This window comes from Mercenaria mercenaria, unplaced genomic scaffold, assembly GCF_021730395.1.
Source record: "Mercenaria mercenaria strain notata unplaced genomic scaffold, MADL_Memer_1 contig_3084, whole genome shotgun sequence".
NCBI lineage: Eukaryota > Metazoa > Mollusca > Bivalvia > Venerida > Veneridae > Mercenaria > Mercenaria mercenaria.
Window position 1 is genome coordinate 4649 of NW_026461191.1, and position 26875 is coordinate 31523.

Here is a 26875-nt window from a genome sequence, read left to right on the forward strand (position 1 = left end):
GACAGGACTGGGGAGCAATTCTAATAGCAGGAAACGATATAAATAAGGCATGTGCCGCAGGCTTCAAGAACGATATCGAGGAGATAAAGACTGTTATTACATCTAAGTGGCCACTTGTTATGGGGATAAGGTAGGTTTACTTTTTTGATTAATAGAGAATTTCTGTGTGATACATGACACAAAGTCTGTACCAGCACGAAGCTGACAACTTCCATTAAATGGATCTCACGATCAAAAGGACCATAAAATACAAAAACAGTCAAAGGACGTGGAAAGAATAGATTTTAAGGCCGATAAAGCGACACGTGTGGTGGTTAAATAAATCTTTAAAATCTTTCGGAATAAAAAAGGCAACCAAGAAAAGTTTGAGACAATTCGATTTTATAGATTTTGTTCATAAGAGGTAATATAATGTCTTGCGAAACACCTCTCATGTCCCTGGCATCTTCCTCAGATGGCAAAACTTGCGTTGGACTTTTTTCAAACATAATCTTTTTTCTCTTCTATAAATTGAAAAGTGTATGGTAATTAATAAAATTTGACTCATGACAAGAGTTTATGGTGGCATAATTTACAAAACATATGCAGGGAAATATTTTTGCAGTCAAGTGTACATGTTGGCAAATAAAATTCTTTAACAAACCGATATGAGTACATTTTAAAAAAGTAGCGAATTTTCACTTACATGTATATTGATATTTTAATTGCAAAGTTCAAATTTCAGGGGGGGGGGTGCATTTTGTCTCCCGTGATCAAATTAAGCTGAGGATTTTCTTCTTGTTCTACATTTGCTAAGGTAGTTTGCGTATTCAGAAGATCAATGATATCAAGATTCTTTTAAAAGTATTATTAACATACACTCAAGGACTTTAAACACTCCCGATGTATGCATTTTTTTTTTCTGTACAAAACGAAACGTGACTATCACTAACGCTCATATTCAGATTCGTTTCTTTCAACTAAGAATGTCGAATATATACTTAGTCGTTACATTGTTATTCTAACACGACCTACAAATCACCTACATACATACAGAGCAAAATCTATATTGGGTTATTCTGCAATAAACCACCCTTGAACTGTGCTGCGCGCGCACCATGTTTTGGCTATTCCATTTATACACTGCGTGTGAAGATTTATGAATGAAAGTCCTGTTGGAATCGTAGTAAAACGGGCGTACAACAGCAACAATTTTCGTCTGCTTTTCGTAAACAATCTGTTGATGGAATGGTCAATTTGCCAGATTCGTCGAGAAACTAGGGACTGGAGAGTAATACAAAGACTTGATGGGCATGTTCATCAATGTCTGATGCAGTGCCTCAACACTTGGGCCACAGCATGGAGATTTCTACATGAAATTGCAAAAAAGGACATATCAGGAGCTTAATGAATTTCTTCAAACTGTTGCAAGTTATTTTGATGAAGATATTTTTGAAGATAAATTCATAGACTGTGTTACAATGATGATGGCAGCTTTTTACTAGAATCTATTGGCACTGAAACTGTTGAAAAAGTATGCACAAGCCCTCCTCATTTCAGCAGGTCACCCAGTCATTTATGAACACTCTAAAGGCTAGCAACACACAAGCCACAACAAATAAACAGACAAAATGGGCTGTGAAAATATCAAAAGGTAATTATAACATAATGTATCGATAATGCATAAAAAATGTTTGTTTTCGGTAACATGCTAAAAATAATTAGGGAAGGTAGGTCAGTAATGTTTTTGTTGCATTCCCTGTTTGATATTTGTCTTTGTTTTTAGATCCAAATGGGACTTAAGGCCATAAAAACATTTAGGGCCGGACAAAAACATTAGGGTAGGTCGGGATCCCGAAAACAAACAATCGTTTACGCCCCGTACAAATAATACTATCCGAGATTCGCGTGTAAATCTTTTACACAAAATGTCGGCTCATGGTGAGCTTTTGTGACCGCCGCTCAATGCCCGTCGTTCGTCGTTGATCGTGGGTCGTGTGTCCGTCAACAATTTCTAAAAAAAATCTTCCTTTTTAAAACCAAACTTGACAGGAATGATCCTTGGGTGGCCCCTTTTCAAAATTGTTCAAAGAATTGAATTTCATGCAGAACTCTGGTTGCCATGGCGGCCGAAAGGAAAAAGTTTTAAAATCTCTTGTCCAAAACCGCAAGGCGTAGAGTCTAATCGTCTAATGGCCTTCTATGAAGATTGTGCAAATTGTGCCCCTGGGGTGAAAAGGTGTTCCGCCCCGGGGATCACAAGTTTACATAGATTTTTATAGGAAAATAAGCTTTAAAATATTTTTATCTTAATCCACAAAACCTAGGACTTTGATATTTAGTATATAGCATTGCCTTTTGGTCCTCTACCAAAAGTGTTCAAATATGAACCAACCTGGGGTAAAAAAAGGCCCTGCCCCGGGGGATGTCAAGTTTTACATAGACCTATATAGGAAAAACAACTTTAAAATCTTCTTCCCTGAAATTGCAAGGCCTAGGCTGTTGATTTTTTGTATGTTGCATTACACTGTGGTCCTTTACCAAAATTATTCAAATTATGCCCATGGTGTGAAAGGAGGCCCTGTCCATGGGTAAAAAACTTAAAATAGACTTACATAGGGGGAAAATATGCTTGTCTATAAGTTCACTGGCCTAGACCTTTGATATTTGGTATGTAGCATTGCTTACTGGATTTCTAACAAGACTGTTCAAATTATGCCTCTGGGTTGAAAAGAGGCCCCGCCCTGGGGTCACTTGTTATATGAATTATATAGGAATAAATACTTTAGAAATTAACAGATCATATTTCCTAGACTGTTTGATTATAATTACCTGATGACCCCAAGCGATTAGGGGTCACTTGACTGTGACCTTGACCTACTGGCCTACTAGTATATTCTTATTTTTTAAGATACAGCCTTGAAATCTGGATGACATGTACAATTTTGCACATCGATCTTAAAACTGACTTTTAATGAGAAACCATGAATATAACCTACTGACATACTTTCAAATGTTTTAGCATCACTGTGCCATTTTACACATACGGCTCATATTACTCAGATGAGCGATTCAGTGTCATCATGGCCTTTTTGTTTCACTTTGACAGTCTGTTTCACAATACCAACAACTGAGTGACTAGATCTAACTATATATTTAGTTTACTAAAGTATAGACTAAGTAGAGGGGAAGGAATCCGAAGGGGAAAGTTGAACAAGGACGAATATACAAGGGAATGCCATGTTCTCTAAAAACAGCCGCACCACAACGCAAACCACAACGGCGCAGACACCCATGCACCAAAGACAAACACACAACCACGATCAACCAAACAACACAGAAAAACGAACAAGCAACACACAAGAAAAGAGCAGGGCACCGCCACAGACCCACAAGCACACAAACGCACCGACACACGTAGGAAAAACAACCACGCACCGTCCCGGAATTCGGCTGCCAAAACAAAGGGGAGCCACGAAAACTTACTAAAAGTAAAGGGGGAGGGGATGCAAAAAGTAGCGCAAATGCAAGGGAAAGGAGAGGGCAACAGGGGGGCAGGCGGAGGAAAAACGTCCACAACAAACAAGAAAACACAAGACAGACAAAACAACCAGTTGAAAATAGGGGCACCGCCTTGGAACGGTCAGTAACCTAAATAAAGGAAACTGGCGGTTTAAACGTGTTTAGGGCATGCCGACTATGCACTTACCCTATTATCAACAAGTTAAACAACACAATGTAAAAAAAATCCCCGCTGAGAAAGGCTCTAACATTAGTGCAAAAGTAACAGATAAATAAAGCAAAACATAAAATTAAAGTAAATTTAAGGTACAATTACACAAATGTACTCAACAATTTGTCTGAAGTCAGAGCAACAAGAACCTAACTTTTAAGGGCACGACTAAGAAAACTGTAAGACAAAAATCTTATTTTGCCATACTTCTTTTTTATATTTTATCAAAACGACGCTGTCTTGATTTTAAAGACATAATTATTTGTACACTGATTTTTCTTATAAATGAGTTTTATCATGTATATGAGGTCGCCACGTATTTATTTTCAATTACCAAAAGAACTGTATTATAAGGGATCGCTTAATTAAACAAGAGGACTAAACCATAGCGATTTGGCAGAATCTTGAATCAAGGAATTTTGCATCTGCATTCTTGTAATTTAAATTAGATCTTCGAGGAAACGGTTGACAATTATCTGAATCAAGCGGCGGATACGTGACCTGTGTCAATCTAACCCAGGCGAAACGTTTGCTTTGTGAAGATATGTATCCAGCTTGCAAATGAACTTCAGATAAAACTTCACTTGGCAGCAAATGCAATTATGTTTTACCGTACAAATAAGTTACGAAACATAGGGTTGTCGTAGGGATTTTGAGAACTTTTTCAAATTACTAAATATATGTAAGACTATGTACGCATAGAAAATAGAGATCAATATAATTGCACCTTTACGAATCATATCAGGTGTTCTGTATAATAATTACAAAAGTGCTTCTACTGTGATATTTTGATACAAGCAGAACTGTTTATTATCTGCACTATAAAATACTTACTGGTATATCATTTTATTATCAGCTTGTTTTTAAAGCTAAATTGTTAACAATAAGTCAGTTGACAGAAGGAAAAGGAAGCAGGTTTTGAGTTGTAAATCAAACACATACGAATAAATCCTAAATGTTTTTGTTGTGAAAAAAAATTATATTGCGTCTTAAACCGTTTTTATTTTCCACTCAGTTTTGTTGTTTGCAAAGGAACAATACTAATAGACATCTCTGCTTAATCAGTACTAGCCCCAGGCAAGAGTTGTCATTCTTTGCGGATCAAAACTTTGAATTAAATATCAAAAACTTCTGTTAATGATATTAACAAAACTATCATAAATTTCACATTTTGTGAAATCATTTTAGGTTATTTCAAGGACTTGGAAATCAATTTCTAGACTTTATCTAATGTATTTCTGTCACTGAAAAGTTTAGGCATATTAATTTTAAACTATAGTTTAAGATATGCACATACATAGTTAGCGGTAAGTAAAAGTTATAAGGCATTAACCTTATATTTGCGGAAGCATATCATGGAGGGGACATTGGATTATTTTATTTTGATTTATCTCGTGGCCACGAGTTATGACTAAGAAGAAAAACGAAAAACAAAAAATGTTATCTCGTGGCCACGAGATATAACTAAAAAAAAAAAAAATTCTTAAGCGTATGCAAATGTAATAAGTTTAGTAAGTTGCAATAGCTGCAACATGTTTTACGGATATAGTTATAATATCTTAATGTTAATTGTTAATCGATAAATTCGAAACTATAAATGCCACATGCTTTTTGAAAATGCTTATTAAAAGAAGAGTTGAATATATCAGGGTATGAATGCATCCTTTACATAGACATTGGCCTTTGTTACATAAATTTGTCTATCTTATTTTTTTTCTAAAAGTTTTAAGACTAACAGTTTAGGTCCAATGTTCTTATTGCCGGTAGAACATATTATTGATTCAAGTCAGACTGGTAGCTTTCATTATTTTGAGAGATACAAATCATAAACTCATAAAATTAAAGAATTTGACGATAAGCATTCAACATTTAGCAATTAGTCTTAGCTATTTGACATTTAGCATTTTGAATTAGCTTTAAGTATATGACCTAAAGCATTTGGTACGTAGCATAAGAAATTAAGTAATTGCCATTTAGCATTAGCTAATTGGCATTTAACCTTAACTAATTGGCATTTCGCATTAGATATTTGGCATTTGGCATGTGGAAATAAGCACGGTATCCCGTCCTTCCATATACAATTACCGTTTGACAGTCATTATTTGATAGTACGCATTTGGCAACAAGCATGGGGCATCGGCCTTCCTATGGAGTCATCTTATGCTCATATGGTCACACTGTCAAGTAGTTGGTTAGTCGGTCTGCTGTAAAAAGACCTAGCTACGTTCACACTTTTGATAACTGCTGACACATAATTATTAGTTGATGTACATTGAGTGAAATATTGGGTCGGTCTAAGTATTGTAAAGTTTAAGGCTCTTTGACTTGGAGGAATGTATGATTTCGCATTCGTTCAAGCTCCCACAGTTATAAATATTTCCAATTAGATATGCATGATATATCATCCATCCCTACCCACAGTTTTACAGGAAATGATGACTGTTCTTACTTTTTGATAAGTGGTATTGCGGGGATATACAATAACTTTCAGTCATAGCTCTAGTCCTTTCGTGTACGCAAGTCTTCCCACAGCAAATGATGATTAAATTGTTATAAATATTATAATGGCAGTTAGTTTCGCATCACCGATTTCTTTGAATACAGAAACAGTATAACATCGTGTTTACCTAACATTTTCTTCCTTTAATTATTAAAATGCGGGGTTTTGCGAAAACAAATTAAAGTAGATTCCTGACGACGAAAAAATATGTTTTACAATAATCTTGATATTTATCACTTTTATGTTTGCTGATCTTTGGCTGTTCAGAACGCTTAATCTACTGCCTAGGTATTCATAAAGTCATGTGCATAAAGTAAGCTAGTAAATACCAGTTTGATCTTAATTTTTCAGTGAGAGTAAGGTGAAATCTGTTTGCCCAAAAGAACCAGGAACGGACGAATGCTTGAGAACTGAATTGAAGTCTGCCATAACATCACTCAACAAGAAGGAAGAAATTCAGACAATACTGATATACTTCTCAGGTCATTACTATCAGGAAAAGGGGGAATTAGAAAGGGTTTTTAAATTAGGTGGAGAGAACGAATTTCTCCCATTATATGATTTACAGTCAATGCTGTCACCATTTGTAAAAGGCCCAAACGTTTTGAAACGTACAACAACCAGTTCACGACGATTTATAGTATTTTTTGACTGCTGCAATGCTCCGTCATTTGTAACAAGTTCATCGGAGACAAAAGTAGAGACAGAGGGTGAACTAACACGAACATCGAATTTTCCTTTTGAATCGGGAGATACTCAAGCTCAGGAAAGGCCGAGGAAGACCGACTCTGCAAATGTTCCTTCAATTCTTTCTTTCGGGAATAATGATGACTATAGTATTGTACAAATAAATGCGTGCAGACCCTGCCAAGGTACGAATTTGAAGTCTGATGATGGAAGCATTTTTAAAACATACCTAGTTCAAGCTTTAACTAGGAAGGCCTTGAAGAAAAAATGTCATATTGAGACTGCCATTTCAAAGTCTGAAATAAATGCCAATGTCAGAAAGTGCACAGATTGTCGTCTTAACGGTGACTTTGTGACAATGGGAAATCTAGCTGAATACCTTAAAATTCACCTTGACAAATACGCACCATGCGATTCGAGTTCTCCAGTCATGTATGCACACAATGTAGGTCCAAATGATGCCAAAATTGGATATGTTGTAAACTTCAGCGCTGATATGTCATTCACTTACAATAACACCACAGAGCAAGGACACATTCCAACGGAAATGTTCAATGATTTGATGCCCTTAAAAACTGTTCTCTTCGATGGATATTTTGGTATATTTATCTTACTTTTGGAATTTGATAGCATATTTTTGGTAACAAAACTAGAATCAGTATTTACATGCTGAATGAATTTTTATGTAGTTATAGTTATTTAAATTTCATTTTTGAATGACATTCAAGCTGTCTTGCCACTAGTGGGATTCGAACGAAACGTCAGAGCAATTTTATTTTTGAACCTAGTTGCGCATACTATATTTATTCTGGCAGAGTTACAGGTCGTGATAAAGTAGTAAATGTAATCTTGTCGATTAAACTGAATTTGCTGGACTATTTTAAGTCTGCTGGTTAGTCTTTTGCATCGTGAATAACATTACAGGGCGAGTTACATATCTCTAGCTTACATTTTGTCAAACATATTTTATTTAGAAATATCGATCAAAGTTTGACACCTTATCAGTTTCCATACTAAGCAGTTTTCTCAAACCTCTTAAATGTTAGCAAAATCTTCACGAGTCTTCAGCATCAAGAAATGAAGCTCTGAATGATATTCCATTATTCTGACTTACATCGAACCACATTTTGCTTCTTTTTGCAATTAGCAACATGTGCTAAAGCTTTAGTGTGTACATGTAAGATAGTATTATATACGGGGTGGGGGGTACAAAAACAAACAAATGTATACAGCTTAGACAGCCGTTCCTAGTACACCTACCATCCCTTGAATAATAGTTTTTAACAAAAATTGATCTGCTTTCCTCTGCTCTATCTAAATGAAACACATGAATTATCATTACCTAGCATATTTTCACACATTCTACGAAATAGATATCAACAGAAATTTACAGCTTTTTAAATCTTTTAGATATTAAAAAAAAGTAATCTTGCCCGACCAACCTATTGAAACTTCGGGTTGGATTGCAATACAAGTCTGTGTTGTGATTTCCCTTAATGTGACTTTTTCTAATCAAAGTTGTCCTATATTGTGGTCTGCTTGCTATGAATAAAACCTTGTCAGAACAATTGTCCTGTCGCTTTGAAATCTAGACGTTTGTAGTAAAGTAAGGTCACTAGGTCAAGACATAGAAAAACCTTGTTAAATTATATAGAGGTCACACTTTCTACCAAAAATGCATGACATGTGGTCAGAATATAAGGCCTTATACCATCTCGTATAGAACTTTAAACTAAGTGATTTATCTTGTGTCGAAAAATATTGTTTAAGTTCTATGCTAAGGCCACACTTCCTATCCAATTTATATGAATTCTGGCATTACTGTTTCTTTTTGTTTTGTCTATCAAGTGGGTTATCTGAGGGCAACATAAACTTTTCAGAGTCAGATATGTTATTACGTACCTCATCTATATGAATCCTATGGAAAATGTTTGACTGTATGAAGTATAGTTTAATTGTGAAACTGAGTCATCCGGGGTAGAAAATTAGCTAACTGGTGTAAACTGTTGATAAATCATCTTTCTTAAAACGCCACATTTTCCTCTAAATCTTATTTATCCTAGGTTAAGCAGGGAATAGGGTCATCTTGGGGTAGAAAATTAGGTCTCTATGGCGAATTATAGGATTTACATGAAAGCTGTTCGGAATGTCTTTATCAAATCTATGTCATGTCTGTGCGAAACCTTGTTAACAGTCAAAAGTTTCATAACCCTAAAGAAGCAAGTACATTAAACTTGGACGGTATGGTCCATGTATGAATCTCTCTCAAATTGTTGAAATGCTTCTTCACTAATGTTAAGTCATAAATCGCTTGATGGTTGCTGAAGGAACTTGGTCAGAAACAAGATCAAAAGATCAAGTCCAAGTGAGCGACTGTTGGACAGGATAGCGCTATTGTAATAATATCTTTTTCACAAAAATGCAAGTCTTAATCGTTCTCAGGTGAAAAAGTAGATGAGATGCATTAATGTCTCACATTATTTTATACTTCTGATAAATATATATGTTACTCAATAAAGACAAACCGCAATAAATAAAAATATTTTGTTCAAGATAAAATGAAGATTACAGAACCCAGACCTAGTTCCAGGGACTTTTTAGATATATTGTGCATAGAAATTGCGACAGGACCTAAAAGGCGTCACAGAGACGAGTTAGATACCTTAGAAAAGATAACTGGAGCCTGGTATTCAAAGCGAGAGTTAGTTGTGTCACTCAGAGAAGTTTCTGAAATTCGTCGTGGGAGGGTTGGCATGTTTCTGCCAAAAGGATTTTCTTTGTTTGACTTCTTGAAAAACCAAGCATTTACAAAGGTAAGGTTATTGTCTAAATGTTTTAAAATCTCTCCTGAGCACAACGTGTTTAAGGCAGCTAGCGTTACTACAGTTATTTGTCGCCTGTTGCCGTGCCTCGTCGTCAATAAGTTTAATGTTAATATTCTAGAGGGCGCAATTTTGCCCGATCCTAATTAAAGCAATTATTGTAATGTTTGGCTTTATAAATTGTTGGAAAAGTTGGATACTTGATATAATGGTTATCTCATTTTGAGAAAGCGTTGAATCATTTAGGTATGAGGAAGTATGCTGGTCCTCCTCTGAATAGATTTGTAAGTTATGCATGACAAATCCTGAATTCTAATGGGATTTCAACACCGAAAAATATGGTTTTCGAATACTTCAGTTTTAAGTTATAAAATGTCAACAAGTCTTGGAAAGAGGGTGTTTGGAATAGAAATGTTTTATAAATAATTTGGGTGCAAGCTTCATGTAGGAATGATTTTGAATATTTCAAAAGTCAAATGTTGAATTCCAGTTATCGTTTAGGATAAAAGTATCAGTATGGCCTTCTAAATAAGAAAGAAATATATATATATGTATGCTCAGTACATCTAGAAACGCAACGTTTTAACCCTCGATTTTTCATACTTTCCTTTATAATTTCCTTGTACATGTATATTTGAATTATACCAAGGGTCCAAATTCACGTTTGAATAAGCGTACAGTTAATAAGGTGTAAAACCACCATTTGCACTTACCAGTGCAAGGCATCGTCGGTTTCAAATTATTGACTGTAGATCCAAGTATTGCGTTTATAGATGTAATCAGTATATGAAAAGAATATTGAACAATACAAAAATAATAGAATGTAAAAGCCAACTTCCGAATTTAAAAAGTCTTTTTATTTAATCTGAATTTAATGAAAACAGAACTTCTCCATCAATACAAAAAAGCAATGACCATAATGTAGTTTATGTATTTTTATTATTGAAGGGGCTTCTTTCAGTCTGAATAATAAAATATTTTATGTAAAATAATGTATGGACTGCGATGTTCAAAATGTACTATATGTACTGGTTTGTAATGGATGTTATGAATTTTATATTGGTCAAACAGGAGATAAACTCAGTACATGACCAACAAGTAACAGACCCATCTACATAGACAATTGCCTTTAATACACATTACATTTTTGCTCAAAAACCGTCCGAAACTTTTGGATATTTCCTTTTTACAAATTTCATAGTAATGATGTTTCAGCTAGGATATATAAAGAACGCCATTTCATTGACATTTGAAACCAACACTAACCAAAAATTTTGCTTAGCAATTACACAATTTATGACGCCATATTGTATTATTTACCCTGATGAGTAATAAACGAAACCGGTAGGCAAGTATTTAGTTACTCATGTAAGGTTGTTTATATTTTCTTTATAATTTACTTGATCGTGCTCAGATTTTTTTCATTTTTATATATAATAATGCTGTTATTATTTTTTTTAAATCCTGATTTTGATTTTGTCTGAAAAAAATATTCTGGCTTCAGCGTATAGAGAAAACAATATTCTGATTCCCAAATCACTGAAAAAAAAATCTTGCTCCAAGTCAGAGTTTTAGAAAAAGATATTTCCATTTCTCTGAAAGCCATATTCTTTGCCTTTTAGATTTAGTATTTACAATTACATTACCGAGGTTAGAATTTATATAACATAACACGTTTTCGTCATTATTAAGGAAGAGGCAGCATTTCCATCCACGTTTAAATATTGAACACTGAAGAGGAGTGCAAGATTGATTTGAAAGTATTAAAATTTTGTGATGTAATGTTGACTTAAATGTTATATTGAAAATTTCAGTATGTGAACAGTAATATAGATATATGGATTTAAAAGCCCTAGTAATATAGATATATGGATATGTCCCGTCATCGCACAATCAAAGAGGAAAGCGTGGTGACTTATTGTAAAAGTGCTGAATACTAAACACGCAGTGTATCTCAGAACTATACGGTCATAGCGTCTAGCAATAAAACGTTTGATAATCTTAATAAATAATGGTCGGAAATGGCTATGCCCTAGAACTTTACGAAGTTTATAAATCACATCTCCATAAAAATAAGGTTGTGAAATACCTTGTCGCAGAAGAGTCTTTAGATTAGTTTTGAATTTAGTCACTAATTCCAAATTACGGTGATAAAATTTAGCAAAGGATTTACAAAGTTTATTATAACGGTAGCCTTGTTGAAGAAGCTTTCTGGTAATTAAATATTACCTCGATTGAAGTCTTCAATATGACTAATAGCTGTGGCAAATCTATTTAGCTGTGAAATGTAAACCCAATAAGATGTGACACTGGTTACATCTCCATTAAGGTGAGGGAACTTGACCTGTTAACACCTCGGAAGACACGTTTTCTTTCCGATTAACGTTGTTATAAGTTGAAATATTAATGAAATCAACACAGTTTTGAAAGTACAAACTTGTACTTGTGAGTTGTTAATGTTATTAGTCAGACATTTACTGATAGTTAAATGAAATATTTAATTAATGAATATTTCTGCTGCATTTTAAAAAAGAAGAAATACCGATAAAATGATTTGTAAAGAGAAAATTAAAAGAGATATATTCCGAATTAAATGGAGACGTATATATGTTTCTTGAATATAAGAGAACTAAGCCTATCAGGATCATATTCAAGTCAAAGTAAAGGTCAATTCATGCTGGTAATTAAGTTTAATTTCTCTTAAAACTCAATATTTTTAATCTACAATGTCAATAAACTCAAACTGTAACATTTAAATTTAGAAACGAGAAGAGTCAAGACCTCTATCATACAGCGTCAAGGCGGAAAAATTGCCTGAACTTCTTGATAGTATACGAGAATTGGAAGATATGGAATTAAAAAGCAATTTGTCAAATGTTGTTTCTGCTTTTCAAGAGGAAATGGAGGTAATTTCTTTCGTTCTTTTTTAATATGTATTGTATTTTTCTCTTCTGCGAAAAAAAATTTTGGTGAGAAAAAAGGAATTTGTCAAGCTTGTTGATTATTCACCCTTTCTGTTTTTCCCTTCAACCATCATCCTCATTATTTGCCTACCCCGTCCCCATTTTTATACGCCCGAAGGGACGTATTATGTTATGACGCTGGTGTCCCTTTTTCCGTCCGTCTGTCCGTCTGTCCGTTAGCAATTTCGTGTCCGCTCTGTAACTCTTGAACCCCTTGAAGGATTTCAAGGAAACATGACACAAATGTTCACCACACCGAGACGACGTGCAGAGCGCATGTTTTGGATGTCTCGCTTCAAGGTCAAAGTCACACTTAGGAGTCAAAGGTCATATCAGTTTGTTTCGTGTCCGCTCTGTAACTCTTGAACCCCTTGAAGGATTTCAAATAAACTTGAACAAATGTTCACCACACGAAGACAACGTGCAGAGCACATGTTCCGGACAAGGTCAAGGTCACATTTAGGGATCAAAAGTCATATCAGTGTGTTTCGTGTCCGCTCTGTAACTCTTGAACTGCTGGAAGGATTTCAAAGAAACTTGGCAGAAATGTTCACCACACTGAGTCTATGTGCAAAGTGCATGTTCCGGATGACTAACTTCAAGGTAAAGGTCACACTTAAGGGTCAAAGGTCATATATGACTTTGCTTTGTGTATATTGCTCTGCATTGAGGTGCTCTTGTTTTTATTTGGCAGATCTCTTTTTTACGGTGGTATGTTTAGGACATGCAATTATTTTCTTTAGGATTAAATTATCTTGAGCAATCAACATCTTATCTCGTGCGCACGACATCTTATCTTGAGCGATCAACATATTATCTCGAGCGATCAACATCTTATCTCGAGCGATCAACATATTATCTTGAGCGATCAACATCTTATCTCGAGCGATCAACATCTTATTTCGTGCGCACGACATCTTATCTTGAGCGATCAACATCTTATCTCGAGCGATCAACATATTATCTCGAGCGATCAACATATTATCTTGAGCGATCAACAGCTTATTTCGAGCGATCAACATATTATCTTGAGCGATCAACATCTTATCTCGAGCGATCAACATCTTATCTCGTGCGCACAACATCTTATCTTGAGCGAGCAACATATTATCTTGAGCGATCAACATCTTATCTCGTGCGCACGGCATCTTATCTCGAGCGATCAACATATCATCTTGAGCGATCAACATATTATCTTGAGCGATCAACATATTATCTTGAGCGATCAACATATTATCTCGAGCGATCAACATCTTATCTCGAGCGATCAACATATTATCTTGAGCGATCAACATATTATCTTGAGCAATCAACATCTTATTTCGAGCGATCAGCATCTTATTTCGTGCGCACGACATCTTATCTTGAGCGATCAACATATTATCTTGAGCAATCAACATATTATCTTGAGCGATCAACATATTATCTCGAGCGATCAACATCTTTTCATCTTTTTTCGGTCATCTTATCAATATATATTAAGGACCTTTGTGTGAATTCAGATCATTAGTAAAAACATACGGCTGCCACCGTTTTTGTTTTTGTTTCGATTATACTTATAACCGTTCTACAATTTTGCAGGGTTAGAAATTTAAATACGGAAACTGATAAAAAAAGGCAGGAAAAAATCAGTGATGATGCAAAGAAATAAATTTAAGTCCTTGACAAAAAAAAATTAGTATGTAGGCTTCGCCCATATATTAAAGAATTTCCTTGTTTGCCCTTAATTCATGCATGCAACTTTTCTGCGCGAATTTATCAGTCGAACTGAAATGTGTTGCTTTTCTAACATGCAGTATGTATCATTGGTTATGTTCATTTGATTTTGAAGGAAGGATGACCAATTATATGCATTGCTCTCCCAAATGATGTGATAAACTTGTACATGTACTTGTGGGAAGTTTAAATAACAGCGGAATATGCGGGACCCTAATTAACAACTTGTCCGTATGTTTTACTGATGACCTAAATGCACACACAAAGGGCCTTGATATATATAAATAAGATGTCGTGCGCTCGAGATAAGATGTTGATCGCTCAAGATAAGATGTTGATCGCTCAAGATAATATGTTGATCGCTCAAGATAATATGTTGATCGCTCGAGATAAGATGTTGATCGCTAAAGATAATATGTTGATCGCTCAAGATAATATGTCGTGCGCACGAAATAAGATGTTGATCGCTCAAGATAATATGTTGATCGCTCGAGATAAGATGTTGATCGCTCAAGATAATATGTTGATCGCTCGAGATAAGATGTTGATCGCTCAAGATAATATGTTGATCGCTCAAGATAATATGTTGATCGCTCGAGATAAGATGCTTATCTTTCCAGATAATATGTTGATCGCTCGAGATAATATGTTGATCGCTCAAGATAATATGTTGATCGCTCAAGATAAGATGTCATGCGCACGAAATAAGATGCTGATCGCTCGAGATAAGATGTTGATCGCTCAAGATAAGATGTCGTGCGCACGAGATAATTTAATCTTAAAAAAAAAAAACATATGTCCTAAACATACCACCGTACTTTTTTGTTCACTTACATTTTTTTTTTGAACTACTTCCCTTTTATGTTACTATAAATAGCTTATTTTGAAACTTTTTTATTATTGGCCGTAGGGAAAAACCGAGACCACTTTTTTGTGGTTCAACATGGATGGTACCTCTAATTTTTAGATGTATTTTTACATACCTGTACCTGATAAGGATTTTTTTGTGGACTTAGATTTGTTTTTTGAAGTTTTTCTTGTGTTGTTCCACTCCTTTGGGCTACAACAGTCAAGTTCTTTAAATTTTGCTCCTATCCTATAGTGTAATCCTACGGGCGTATATTGCCCCGCTTGGCGGAGCTCTTGTTGTATTTTGTATATAATCAAAATGTACTGTTTTCAAATGTTTGAAGTAACCTATCAACTATAACTTTCCACTACAAATTTCTATTTGTGGTGGACGTATTTTGTGATGTATTTCTGTTGTTTTGTTTTTTTTGTACAAGTACTTCGTACTTCCGGGATATCTTACCTTACCTTTTAACTAATTGAACTATTTCAACAGAAAACGTATATCTGTTAGATATAGTTTTGTTTGTCTTCATTTTTGCTAATCATAAAGATAGTGTGTACATTTTGGTGTTCAAATGTTGAATAGAGAATTTGTGTGTTAAACTGATTCAGGTTTGGTTATTTATAGCGCGCAAATGGTGTGCTTTTACACTTAGTAATATTCCGCATTTCTAATCCGTCGCAATCATTATTTGAGGTTTATAGTATTATCTCTATGTGTGTGCATGCTTGCGTCAGTATGGTTGTTTGTATGTTAAAACAATAGTGCCTAGTAGTCTTGTATAATGAGCATCAATGGTTACCTTATCACTAAAATCTGTAAAAAGATCCTTTGGATGCAACCAAGCAGAATAATAGCAGACTCGTTTAATTGAATCTGTTCATGAGAGGTGATAAAATGTGCAACACCTCTCACGCCCACTGGCACCGGCTTAGGCGGAACTAATTACACATGTATTGAATAAACTTCATGATCCCAAAAAACCAGAAAATGTGTTTGTTTTGGGTTTAACGCCTTTTTTCAACAGTATTTAAGTCATGTAACGGCGGGCAATTAACCTAACCAGTGTCCCTGTATTCTGTACTAGTGCAAACCTTCCCTCCTCAAGTAACTGCCAACTTCCCCACGTGAATTAGGTTGAGGACTAATGATTTCAGACACAATGTCGTTTATCAAAAAGTCACGGAGAATATACACCCAACCCGAGGATCGAACACACGACATCGCGATCCGTAGACCAACGCTCTACCTACTGAGCTAAGCAGGCAGGATCAAAGAACCAGAAAATATAACAACACTGAATCCAAGTACGGGAAGACTTTGAGAAGATTCTTTACGTGCTAGACTCACACGCAGACAGGTCAAGGTCACGTTTAGCAGCAACTCGTTTGCGTTGTTTTCCCCCGATTTATAACTTTCATATGATTTGATGAATATTTAAATAATTTGACCCAAACATACATCAAAGCCTTACAAAGTGCAAGATCTACATATCTCTGGCTCAAATGTCTAGACCAAGATATAATTTTATTTCATTTTCAAGTCGAGTCTATAACGTTTGAATGCATAGGAAATTTCATTCTTGCACACTGGACTGACGTAAGAGTGATTTAACCCACGCCGAAAAATCATCTAGCATCCCCATTCCATATAACTCGCGCGCTGTTAAAGATAATTACTGACTTGTGCATTGAAAAGATACATGTCAAAAACCAAAAGGCTTACTTGTTGCTCTTTATTTCTTAAAGCATATTGTTCGGATCACGAAAAGTTGTTTTATGGAAAAAAGATAACGTTTCACCTCAGATGGAACTTTATTGTTATTCGCTTTTTGTGTCATTTCTGTGTTACGGACGTTAATTTCCTACGCTTGTTATTAGAAACATTACATCAGAGATAATCTATTCAGATGATTGCTTTATGTAACATATCATTTGTCAATACAGAACGAAAGAAAATGATCTTTCACTTGAAGCAGTTGCATCTACAAGCAGTGACAGATAATTGTATAAATAATTTGGCACAAATAGTCCAATAGCACTAAGTCTACCTGGACTTTCAAGGACATACTTAGAAGTCAAAGATTGTACTCACAGAGGAAAGCGTAGCGTTCAAATCTATAAGGGCTGAACAGTAAACACGCGATGTCTCTCAAAACAATTTGGTCATACCCTTCAGTAATAAAATAGAAAAAGTGGAAACTGGAAGTGGAAAAGCGTTATATAACTTCACCAACTACATTTTGAATATTGCCCAGACCAAACACGATGTTTATAAACAGCATTCCCAAAAAAGTGAGTCTTTAGTAATATAACTATGCTTCCAAAGTACTTTCTTTCAGACTTTATTGATTTTCACAGTGCTGTGTGGGTGGCGATTGTAAATTCTCTCTGTACTAGGAATGAATTAGTGTTGTTATATTTTCTAGTTCTTTGGTATCATGGATTCCATTCAATGCTTATGGATTGTAGAGTTCCGCTTTAGCGGGTGCTAGTGGGGCGTGTGGATTGGTACACATTTCAGTACCTCTCATAACCAGCCTCTGTCAAAGTCTATTTTGCTTTTTGCTTAGATGCATTCTATGCTTCAAAGTATCTTCCTACAGATTTTATTACTTTTAAGTAAAATATTGTAGAGCAATTTCTTTTCGATCTATAAAATTTGTATGGATAGATGTATATTCAATTAATTTTGCTAAACATTGTTCTTAATGAGACACAGTATCACTTGCAAGTTTCGTGCCCTTACTTAAAAGATCATTTTCATACTTACAGGTCAAAAATTGTTTTCCCGGTCCATAACTTCTATAAACATTCGCCATATGCAAAGCAACTCACAATATCAAGGCAAAACATAGACACGTAGGGCAAAGGTCAAGCTCACACTTTGGCTCTAATTATTCTATTGCATGTACTGAAATAACACGTATTTCTTTGTCCTTTCATTACATATCGCGGGGATCAATGTCCCATAGACTATTATCTGGTTGCCGACATAAAAATGAAGATACTCTTTGTGTGTATTGACATACGGAGAATTTACAGATGGAGTTTTACTATGAATATTTGTGTTTATGTTCTTTGATGTGTACGCGCATACTGTTTTACGTTGAGGTATTAGGTATCTTGGTAAAAGATGTGCATGTAATCAGCCCAACCAAATGACTTCAAACCTTAAGACGAGATTTTGGCATTACAAAATATACTCACTAAGCTCGATTCCATAGTCTGAATTTGAATTATGCTAAACCCGGTCCCTAAAACTTAAATGAGTCATTTCGGTCATAATGCTTTGGGTCTGATCACTTCAAAAAAAACTTCTTCACAAGTTAACAAATCTTCACTAGAAGCATCCTTAATAATAGGAATTCCAAAGTTTACAAATGATTGTCTTTACCAACTTAAAGTCTCCTTATGTGCTAATAGTTATCAATAGTTATTTTGTTTAAAAGATTCCACCTTTAAAACTACTTGACAATTTCCTACCACGAGAGATGGAAATATTAAAATGCATTTCGTCCGTGTGTCTGTCTGTCGGCCGCGCCTTTTTAGGTGAAACTGAATATAGTGTTAGTTGTTGTGTATGTAATAAACATAGTTTATACTAAAAAGAAATAAATTCTACACATACACCGGAAGTTAACATAGAATAATGCACGGAGGGGCACCTGGGGTCTTCCTCCACCATCACAGCTGGAAAGTCGCCATATGACCTAACATGTGTCAGTGCGACGTTAAACCCAACCAAAAAATAAAATTTATGTCACCTGACATGTCATTTGGAGTGGCACGCATATCAATACACGCAGTTTAACAATTTTATAAGTTGTGCGTTTCGAATTCCAGAGGCTTGTAACCTCCATCAATCTCCACCACCTTATCTCATTGAGCAATGTCCTACTTGCTTCTTCCGGTTGGTCTGCTCTTTCCACGGACATTCGGCTATTCATTAATAGCCCCGTCCCTAAGAAAGAATACAGCAGACTGTCTCGATTACACCAGACTTATACATTCATTGCTTTCAATTTTGTTACCTGTACTGAAATTTAGCATATTGATTTAGTCATGGTGTATCAAGCAAGTTTTGCCAAATAAATTCGTTAGAATTACTAGAGTTTTGGTTATTCCTCGCCTGCGTATGTAGTTTGAGTATAAATGGTCAGAAAATACATAGCGCAAGAACCATAAAACATATCACAAATAGCTTTTTTAAATTATTATCCTATCTGTATTTGTTGTTATTCCCTAGCTCAAATGCGGATGTGGTAATGATCTCCGCCTCACAGTGCATGTCTCCGTTTATCCGCCTGTTCATCTTCCTGTCCATAACTGGTTTGTTCAGAGCGTAATTGTTATGTTAATTTACAGTATGACAGTGAACTGTAACACTATCTTGCTTACGTTTTCAATGATTTCATTACATTTTATTTACTTATAACACTTTTTGTTCAAAGCATATCTACAGAAAGTGCTTCGTTGAAGAATTATGTTTTTTTCTATAAAATAGTCGAACATTTTTGGACGGATTTTAAAAGTTACAATTAGTGCTAGTACTGAATGCAAACATCATAATTCTGTTTGGAATGATTTTAGTTTGATCTCTTTTCCCTTTTGTGATGGATAATTGCTTTACAAGTACTGAAAAGATTTAAAAACAACATGTCACAATAATAAGTGGCAAGAAAGGGAAATTTGTAGCGTCAATAACTATAACTCTGCTTTAAATAACTCTTTTGGAACTTAATTTTCTGATACTCGTTTTTTTTCATTTCACACATCAACTTTGGAAATTCTAAATATGGTCATTCATATACATTTTGATGAGAATGCCGAAGCTCAAAATCATAATTTTAGACTAATGACTTTGTAATTATCGCACGTTTCACCATATACGCAGCAACGGGGATTATTGCTGTTTATCATATTGCTCATGATAAAATTCAATCATGTTTAAAAGAAAGCATTCTCTCGTTAAAGGGATTATCAGTTGTTCAAACGATGGCCCTGATCTTATTTTAGCTGAGGCAAGGCTCTTTGTAGTAGAAATTGTTATTTCAACTCAACTGTTTGAGTATTTTCAAATTGAGATGTAACTGTTTGTCACATTGTCTTGGGTGTCTGTGGAATAGAAAGTTTAAAAGGTCACAAGTTTTTCATCCAGGAAAGGTTACCTAACTGTAATGTACATAGTGCTAAAATGACTCAGCTAGCAAAACTTTGGTGAAAAGTTTGTATGTACTCAGGTTTCTCAGAAACAACTTAAGAAATGCTTTCAAACTCGACATAAGTATTATGTTTTCAAATGTATTCACCTTTTACCTTACAAATGTTGCAATGTCTGAGATGTATTTAACAAAATAAATCCCATTTTTCTGTATGCAACATTTTCAAATAGGCGAGCTCGCTGGCATTATAATTTCTTGTATACGGTCGACGTGACAGCTAGAAATGTTCCTATGTTGGAATCCGCGACGGGTTGGGGCTGCGAGTAGCGAATCTAAATGATTCAATATAGAAAACCAAAACGTATGACGGCATACCGAAGAATACTGACAGTACGGAAGGTGAGAATCTTTCTCACCAGCCGTTCACCACTAACTTTTCTATAATTTCTACTTATTCAATCTGTTGATGCAAATTTCAAACTGACAAGCATCTCTCCATTTGCGATAGGAAAAACACTGTACACTGAAGAGTATAGCTTGAAAACCGAAAACGGTGAAGAAATTACGCACAGTGGATCTGCTCGTTAAGCTTGAAAAAGCAGCACATGCTAAAAATCTTCTTGGCGTAATATCATTCTTCAGTCGTCCATGTAAGTCCAGTGCGCATCGCACTCTAAATTACCTCAAGGAGGTCATTTAATGTCCTCATCTTGCTGGAGTATCGAAGACGGGAAAGGCCTGAACAACATGTCACTGCTGCTACACGCATCAAAATTAAACGATTAGGAAAAAAATAGCACAAACACTATCATTCTTACTTTTGGTGTTCGTTTTCCTCCTTCATTTATAAAAGTTGGCTATCTAATGACAAAAGTAACTACATAATTATATACCAAATTCTCTTCAATGCTTTAATTGCTTTAAGTTCGGACACAGTGAGAAAACCTGGAAAGGCAAGTACATTTGTCCAAAGTGCCTTCAAAATAGCCATTCTCACGAACATGACACCAGCAGGGTTCCATTGCACAGTCTGCAAAGTCTCGGTACTGTCAGACAGGGAAAATAGAAAAGGAGGCTCTTCATGTCATATTCTCACAAGGCGTTGGATTTCCAGAAGCAAGAAAAATTGCCAATGCAAAATTTACATTTCAAACAGCCACACCAACTAAACTACCTCTAGCAAAACAACACGTTCACTCAAACTGGTCAGGTGACTATTCCAAAAAATCCTACTCCAGCTTCGGTATCCAGTAAACAACAATTATATATAGAAAAACTTCCAAGCAAGGCATCATCTGCAATAAAAACATCCCTAATTACAAACCACAGCCACAACTAACTAGCAATTCAACAAACACTTCATTTAGCAATCCAACAAGCAATTCATCAGCAGCAAAGGTTAACCGCTACAACTGGTTATTTTCCGCAAAATCCAACTCACTCAATAAAATATGGAAAATTGATAAAGAATTCTGTCATTTGTTGCTGTTATCTGACAATAGCACCCGTCTTATTTGCTGTCACCAGTTCTACTAGAGGAGCTGCGTATGGTATGATATATAAATAGATGATGGTGGTTATTTAAAATGTGCGCGTTTGATTTGTTATCCGATATTTTCCCTGGGGATGCAGAATGAAATATGCGGTTAAAGAGAAATATTCAAATATTAACGCGGTTGTCAAAGTATTAGCTATGCTGAATTGATAAATCAAGATGTATTTATCTCTGAAAAACTATTCTGTGTTGACATATATTTCCTTGATATGTATTAGTCCATGTCAAACTTATTTTTTATTTCAGGTGCTTGGTATCAAAGACGCTGAACTGCGTATTACTTTTCCAGTAAAAGAAGATGGCAAGTCATTGCTCAGAAATGACTTTGTATGCTTTGAATTTTGGAATAATGAACCTGTTGCCACAATTTAGATAGCTGGATGAAAAGCTACAAACTATGGCTCCGATCTTTTAATGATAGCTTGGCATTGATATATTGTGATTTGAATTCTCCAGAACTGTCAATTAACGTTCCACCATCTTTGCCATTTAGTGTTGTCTGGTGGTAGAAGTATAAACTTGTACATATGTTGATCCTGATCCTTAGCTTATTATTGATAATTCGTTGAGTAGAACTTTGTATCAAACCCACTTATTGCAGTTAAGTTGATTTATCTGTCAAAGTTTGAGATTTAACTTTTATAAAACTGAAGACTTCCTATGGGTAAAGGGATCCTATTTCTCTTTCCTAGTTATTTCTGATTTCAAATAAAAGCCAAAATAATATGTGTATAAAATGTGATTTGATTCCATACCGGTATATATGAAATGGAACGACTACCACATGTATATATAGTACATATAGCTGGATTGCTTAGATGGTGTGAAATCGTTTAATTTCATCGTTGTGTGATTTAATTTTGAATTACAATGTATATTCCCATATACAGGTCATGTTTTAGCTCACCTGGTCATGAAATAATATGTGCATTGGACCTATTCTGATCATCGAACGCCTATCTTTTGCCCATCTACCATTTTCTACATAGTTTAACATCATCTCATCAAATCAGTGTATGGCAGTTAATCTTTAGCCTGTTGGCGGCAAGTGATTCTGCTTTTGAGAGAAGTGCAGACCATTATTAGTCCGTGCAGGCTGATCATGGTGTGCACTGTTCGCTATACAGTCAGTAAATTTTCAGTGAACACCACTTCGAATAATAAATGTTACTGCCCAGGTCGAATGAAGGACCGGTCAATTTTAGAAACTTAGCAGGCTATTAAGGACATTTTGTCAAGTTGTCACTTCAAATGTCCGCTTTCAAAATTAATCACTTCACCATTGACCCAATTTTGGAATGATTTTGCAGAAATATTATTTTAGTTACCTATCAAATTTATTTGAATTATTCTGATTTATGGACCATAGGGCGTGTGGCTACTTTCCCTTATTTGTATATAGTTGACACTGATGGCATAATTCTGAAATAATTTCAGAAAACCATTCTTCGAATTATCCTTCGTCTACAGTATTTCATGACGATTATTGATGTTAAGGATAACATGGTGTGATAGGCCTCAATTTCACCAAAAGCGTAAATACAATTTGATAATGTAAGCTTTAAGTATTTCAAACGATAGCAATAAGGTGCATATTGACAAGTTATATAGTGCCAGAAGTTCTAAAAAATTTCCTTTAGATTACCTCCCCTGATAATTTTGGTTTTCATGAGTTATCTCCCCTGAAAACTAGAAAAATGACTTTCACCTTTACCCTAAGGAGAATTTTAGATTTCTTTTTTGATATTTGTATCAGAATCATATAATGCAGCTTTCTACCGAAAATTTCCTGGAAACTCAAGTTCAGATTCTCATAATCAAAGAAATTATATATTTCCCATAGGCATCAATGTTAACTTCAATACCGATTATCTCCCCCACGCCCCCCACACCCAAAAAAATAAAAAGATGATAAAATTTGAAAAATCTCTCAGTGAAAAGTTTGTTTTTTAATTTCGAATGTCTTTAAAATGACCAAATTTTATTTAGATATTACCATCCAGTTACAAGATATGAAATATGGCTATTACACCATGCTATCCTTAATGTTAGAGATTTTAAAATCGTGGCAAAAGAGATAGCGACGTGAAATTGAATTGAATGCTGTTTTATATTAATTGGATTATTCTGCACATTTACATTGTAACAGTTGTATGTTATAGTTCTTATTTTGAAAGCTTCCTTTGACAGAATATAAGTTTGAACAACTTCTAAATGTGATCGATGATCTTTATTTTTTGTAAATATAAAATGAAGCCGCTTTACTCATGGAATTACTAAGGTAGGAGATTCAATACGTGTATCTTACTATCCTTCTAAAGGTACTTGCAAGTCAGTGCATGAAGAAAACCTTGAAGGTTGTAAATCACATTTATGACATTTTGCAGTTCTGATATATTTTGTTAGAGATTTATTTAAGGGACAAAAAGACCCATTACATAGAGACAGATGTCTGTTAGAAATGTGTTTTTATTACTTGTTATGAAATTTTGTAAACACTTCCCTTAAATATGTACTATTTCTTTTGATTTCAATATAATTTCAAGTTTTACATTTCCATTTTATAAATATTTGAATATTTCAACAACCTGAAACAAAAAGCAAATGTAGCTTCGGAATTTATCTGTTTTCGATCTATCGTGGTTGCGCAACCGAGATAGACAAAGGGAGGTAATAATAATTCAATAAACTTGCATTTTTACTTAATTTTCGCAAAATATGTACTTGTCAATGCACATCTTTGACAGCTTTAATACAGTAGTGCTTATTTGTATTATCCTTTGGCAAATATATTTATTTAGTTTATACTTATGCCAAACAAGAAATGTCTTTAAAAAAGACAGACGGTAATAGTAGAGATAATAATGATGGTGCATGAAAAATTCACACAAATCGCTACTGAATTCAAAATAGTATGTTTCGTCAAAATATGACCGCCAGAGGGAGAGCAAACTTTTTTTTCCCTTATATGTTTATGTAGGAAACTAAAGCATCTTCTTGTCCGATTTTGAAATGATCCTTGCGTAACCCTATTCCTAAGTCTGTTCAAAGTATTAAATTCTGATTCGGCAAAAACACGGACATAAGAGGGCTTGGTCACTTTTCCCCAAGTCTGTATATTGAAATATTTTCTTTCTGATATCCTTCATAAACGTTTATACGAATTTAAAATAATTTAACAGAATGTATCATGGATGACCCTCTTATAGCCAGCTTGATTTGTCATAAACATGGCTGGAGGGTCTAGTTTTCAGTTAATGGCTCTATAAACCTTTGAAATCATCTATTTTGAACTTCCAATCCGGTACTTTGGCAGAAATGCTTTTTTTTATACCTGTCTGAGCTGTGCAACGCTGGTGAGTGATATTGGGTCATCATGGTCCCCTTGTTTTACTTTGTTATTAATTGACGGCTTTAAATTTGATTATTGACATTTCTTTGTGAGTCATGTCAAGAAACTATTTTCTGAAGTGTATCTTTTCAAACTTTAAGTTTTCATTTGAATGAAGATTGTTATATACTGGAGGCAATTGTTGCCAAAAAGTTATATAATTTTACTAAATGTATTTGATTATTTACGTCTTACAAGATCCAATCCATTTGTATTTTAGTCGTACTGTCACTTCATGACTTCGCCAGTTGCATCATATTCGGACAGTTTGAAGTCAATGCAAAGTTTATATGTTTGCTAGGCACTGTATTAAACTTTTCACAATTTGATTGGTCTTTGCCAACCTTCTAATGCCTCCAACGGGGTGACGTATAGTTGTTGGACCGTCCGTCGGAGCAAACATTCAGGCTATGTAACGGTACGTAGGCTAACACAAGAAAATAAATTGAAAACCCAGTTAACCTGAAATGATGGAATGTTCAATTGAAAACTGAAGAACGTTAAGGCCTACAGGCGTCAAACTTTACAGGATGATTGCCTGTAGTAATTGAAAGACCGTTATTGTTTTAGTGTCAAAGGTCAAAGGTCAAGGTTTCAATGACCTTGAGACCGAATACAATTTCCGATCGATAACTGAAAAACACCTTGGCATACCAAGGCGTCAGACTTCATAGGATAATTGTCCGTGGCCAGTAGATGATCCTTTTTAGATCAGTAACTGTTGGTCAAAGGTCATAGTCGCAGTGACTGAAAAGGGTTTCCTATCAATAACTGGATAACGCTTTGGCCTAAAGGTGTCGAACGTCATAGGTTGATTGTGTGTGATCGGTAGATGACTCCTTGTTTTAAGGGTCAGTAGGTCAAAGCAAAAGTTAAGGTAGCAACGACCTTGAGACTGAAAATTTTCCGATCTATAACTGAAGAACGCTTTGATTTTTCTTAGTCAAATTGCTTGTGGTCATAGATGACCCCTGATGCTCTTCGCGTCAGTAGGTCAAACGTAAAGGTCGCAGTAACCTCGAGACTGAAAATTGTTCCATATTGATAAGTAAAGAACGCATTTGTCTGCCGGCGTAAAATGTCATAGGATGACTGACTGTGGTCAATAAATAATTCCTATTGTTTTAGTGGCCAGTAGGTGTAAGAAAAGTTCGCAGTGTACTTTAGACTGGAAAGGGTTTCCGATCGATAACACTTTAACCTTCAGATAACAAACTTCATAGGATGACAGCCTGTGGTCAGTAAATGGTCCGCGTTGCTTTTGGAGTAAGTTAGTCAAAACTTGAATGCAAACTTTTTATATGTTACTTTTACCCATTATTAGACAATATGCCTTGATTAACTTTAATTCACACTTTTTGTGCCAGATTTATTTATGTTTATTATGTATACATTTTGATGACTATTTTTCAAAACTTAGCATAATGATTACTTTGCTTAAGGCAGAGTAACTTGTATGAAAATAATTGAATGCTCATTTTTAATTATTCATTAAAAATCGTCTTAATACGG

General features: G+C 35.0%; 1 protein-coding gene across 1 annotated transcript; it reads left to right on the forward strand.

Annotated features, from left to right (window-relative positions):
- Positions 1–26875, forward strand: LOC128552720 (uncharacterized; the record flags this gene model as incomplete). Its single annotated transcript, XM_053533768.1, is given in 5 exon segments — positions 1–130; positions 6564–7498; positions 9453–9712; positions 12484–12627; positions 22219–26875. Coding segments are annotated over 5 exon segments (1595 nt in total), but the record flags the coding sequence as incomplete, so codon positions are not given.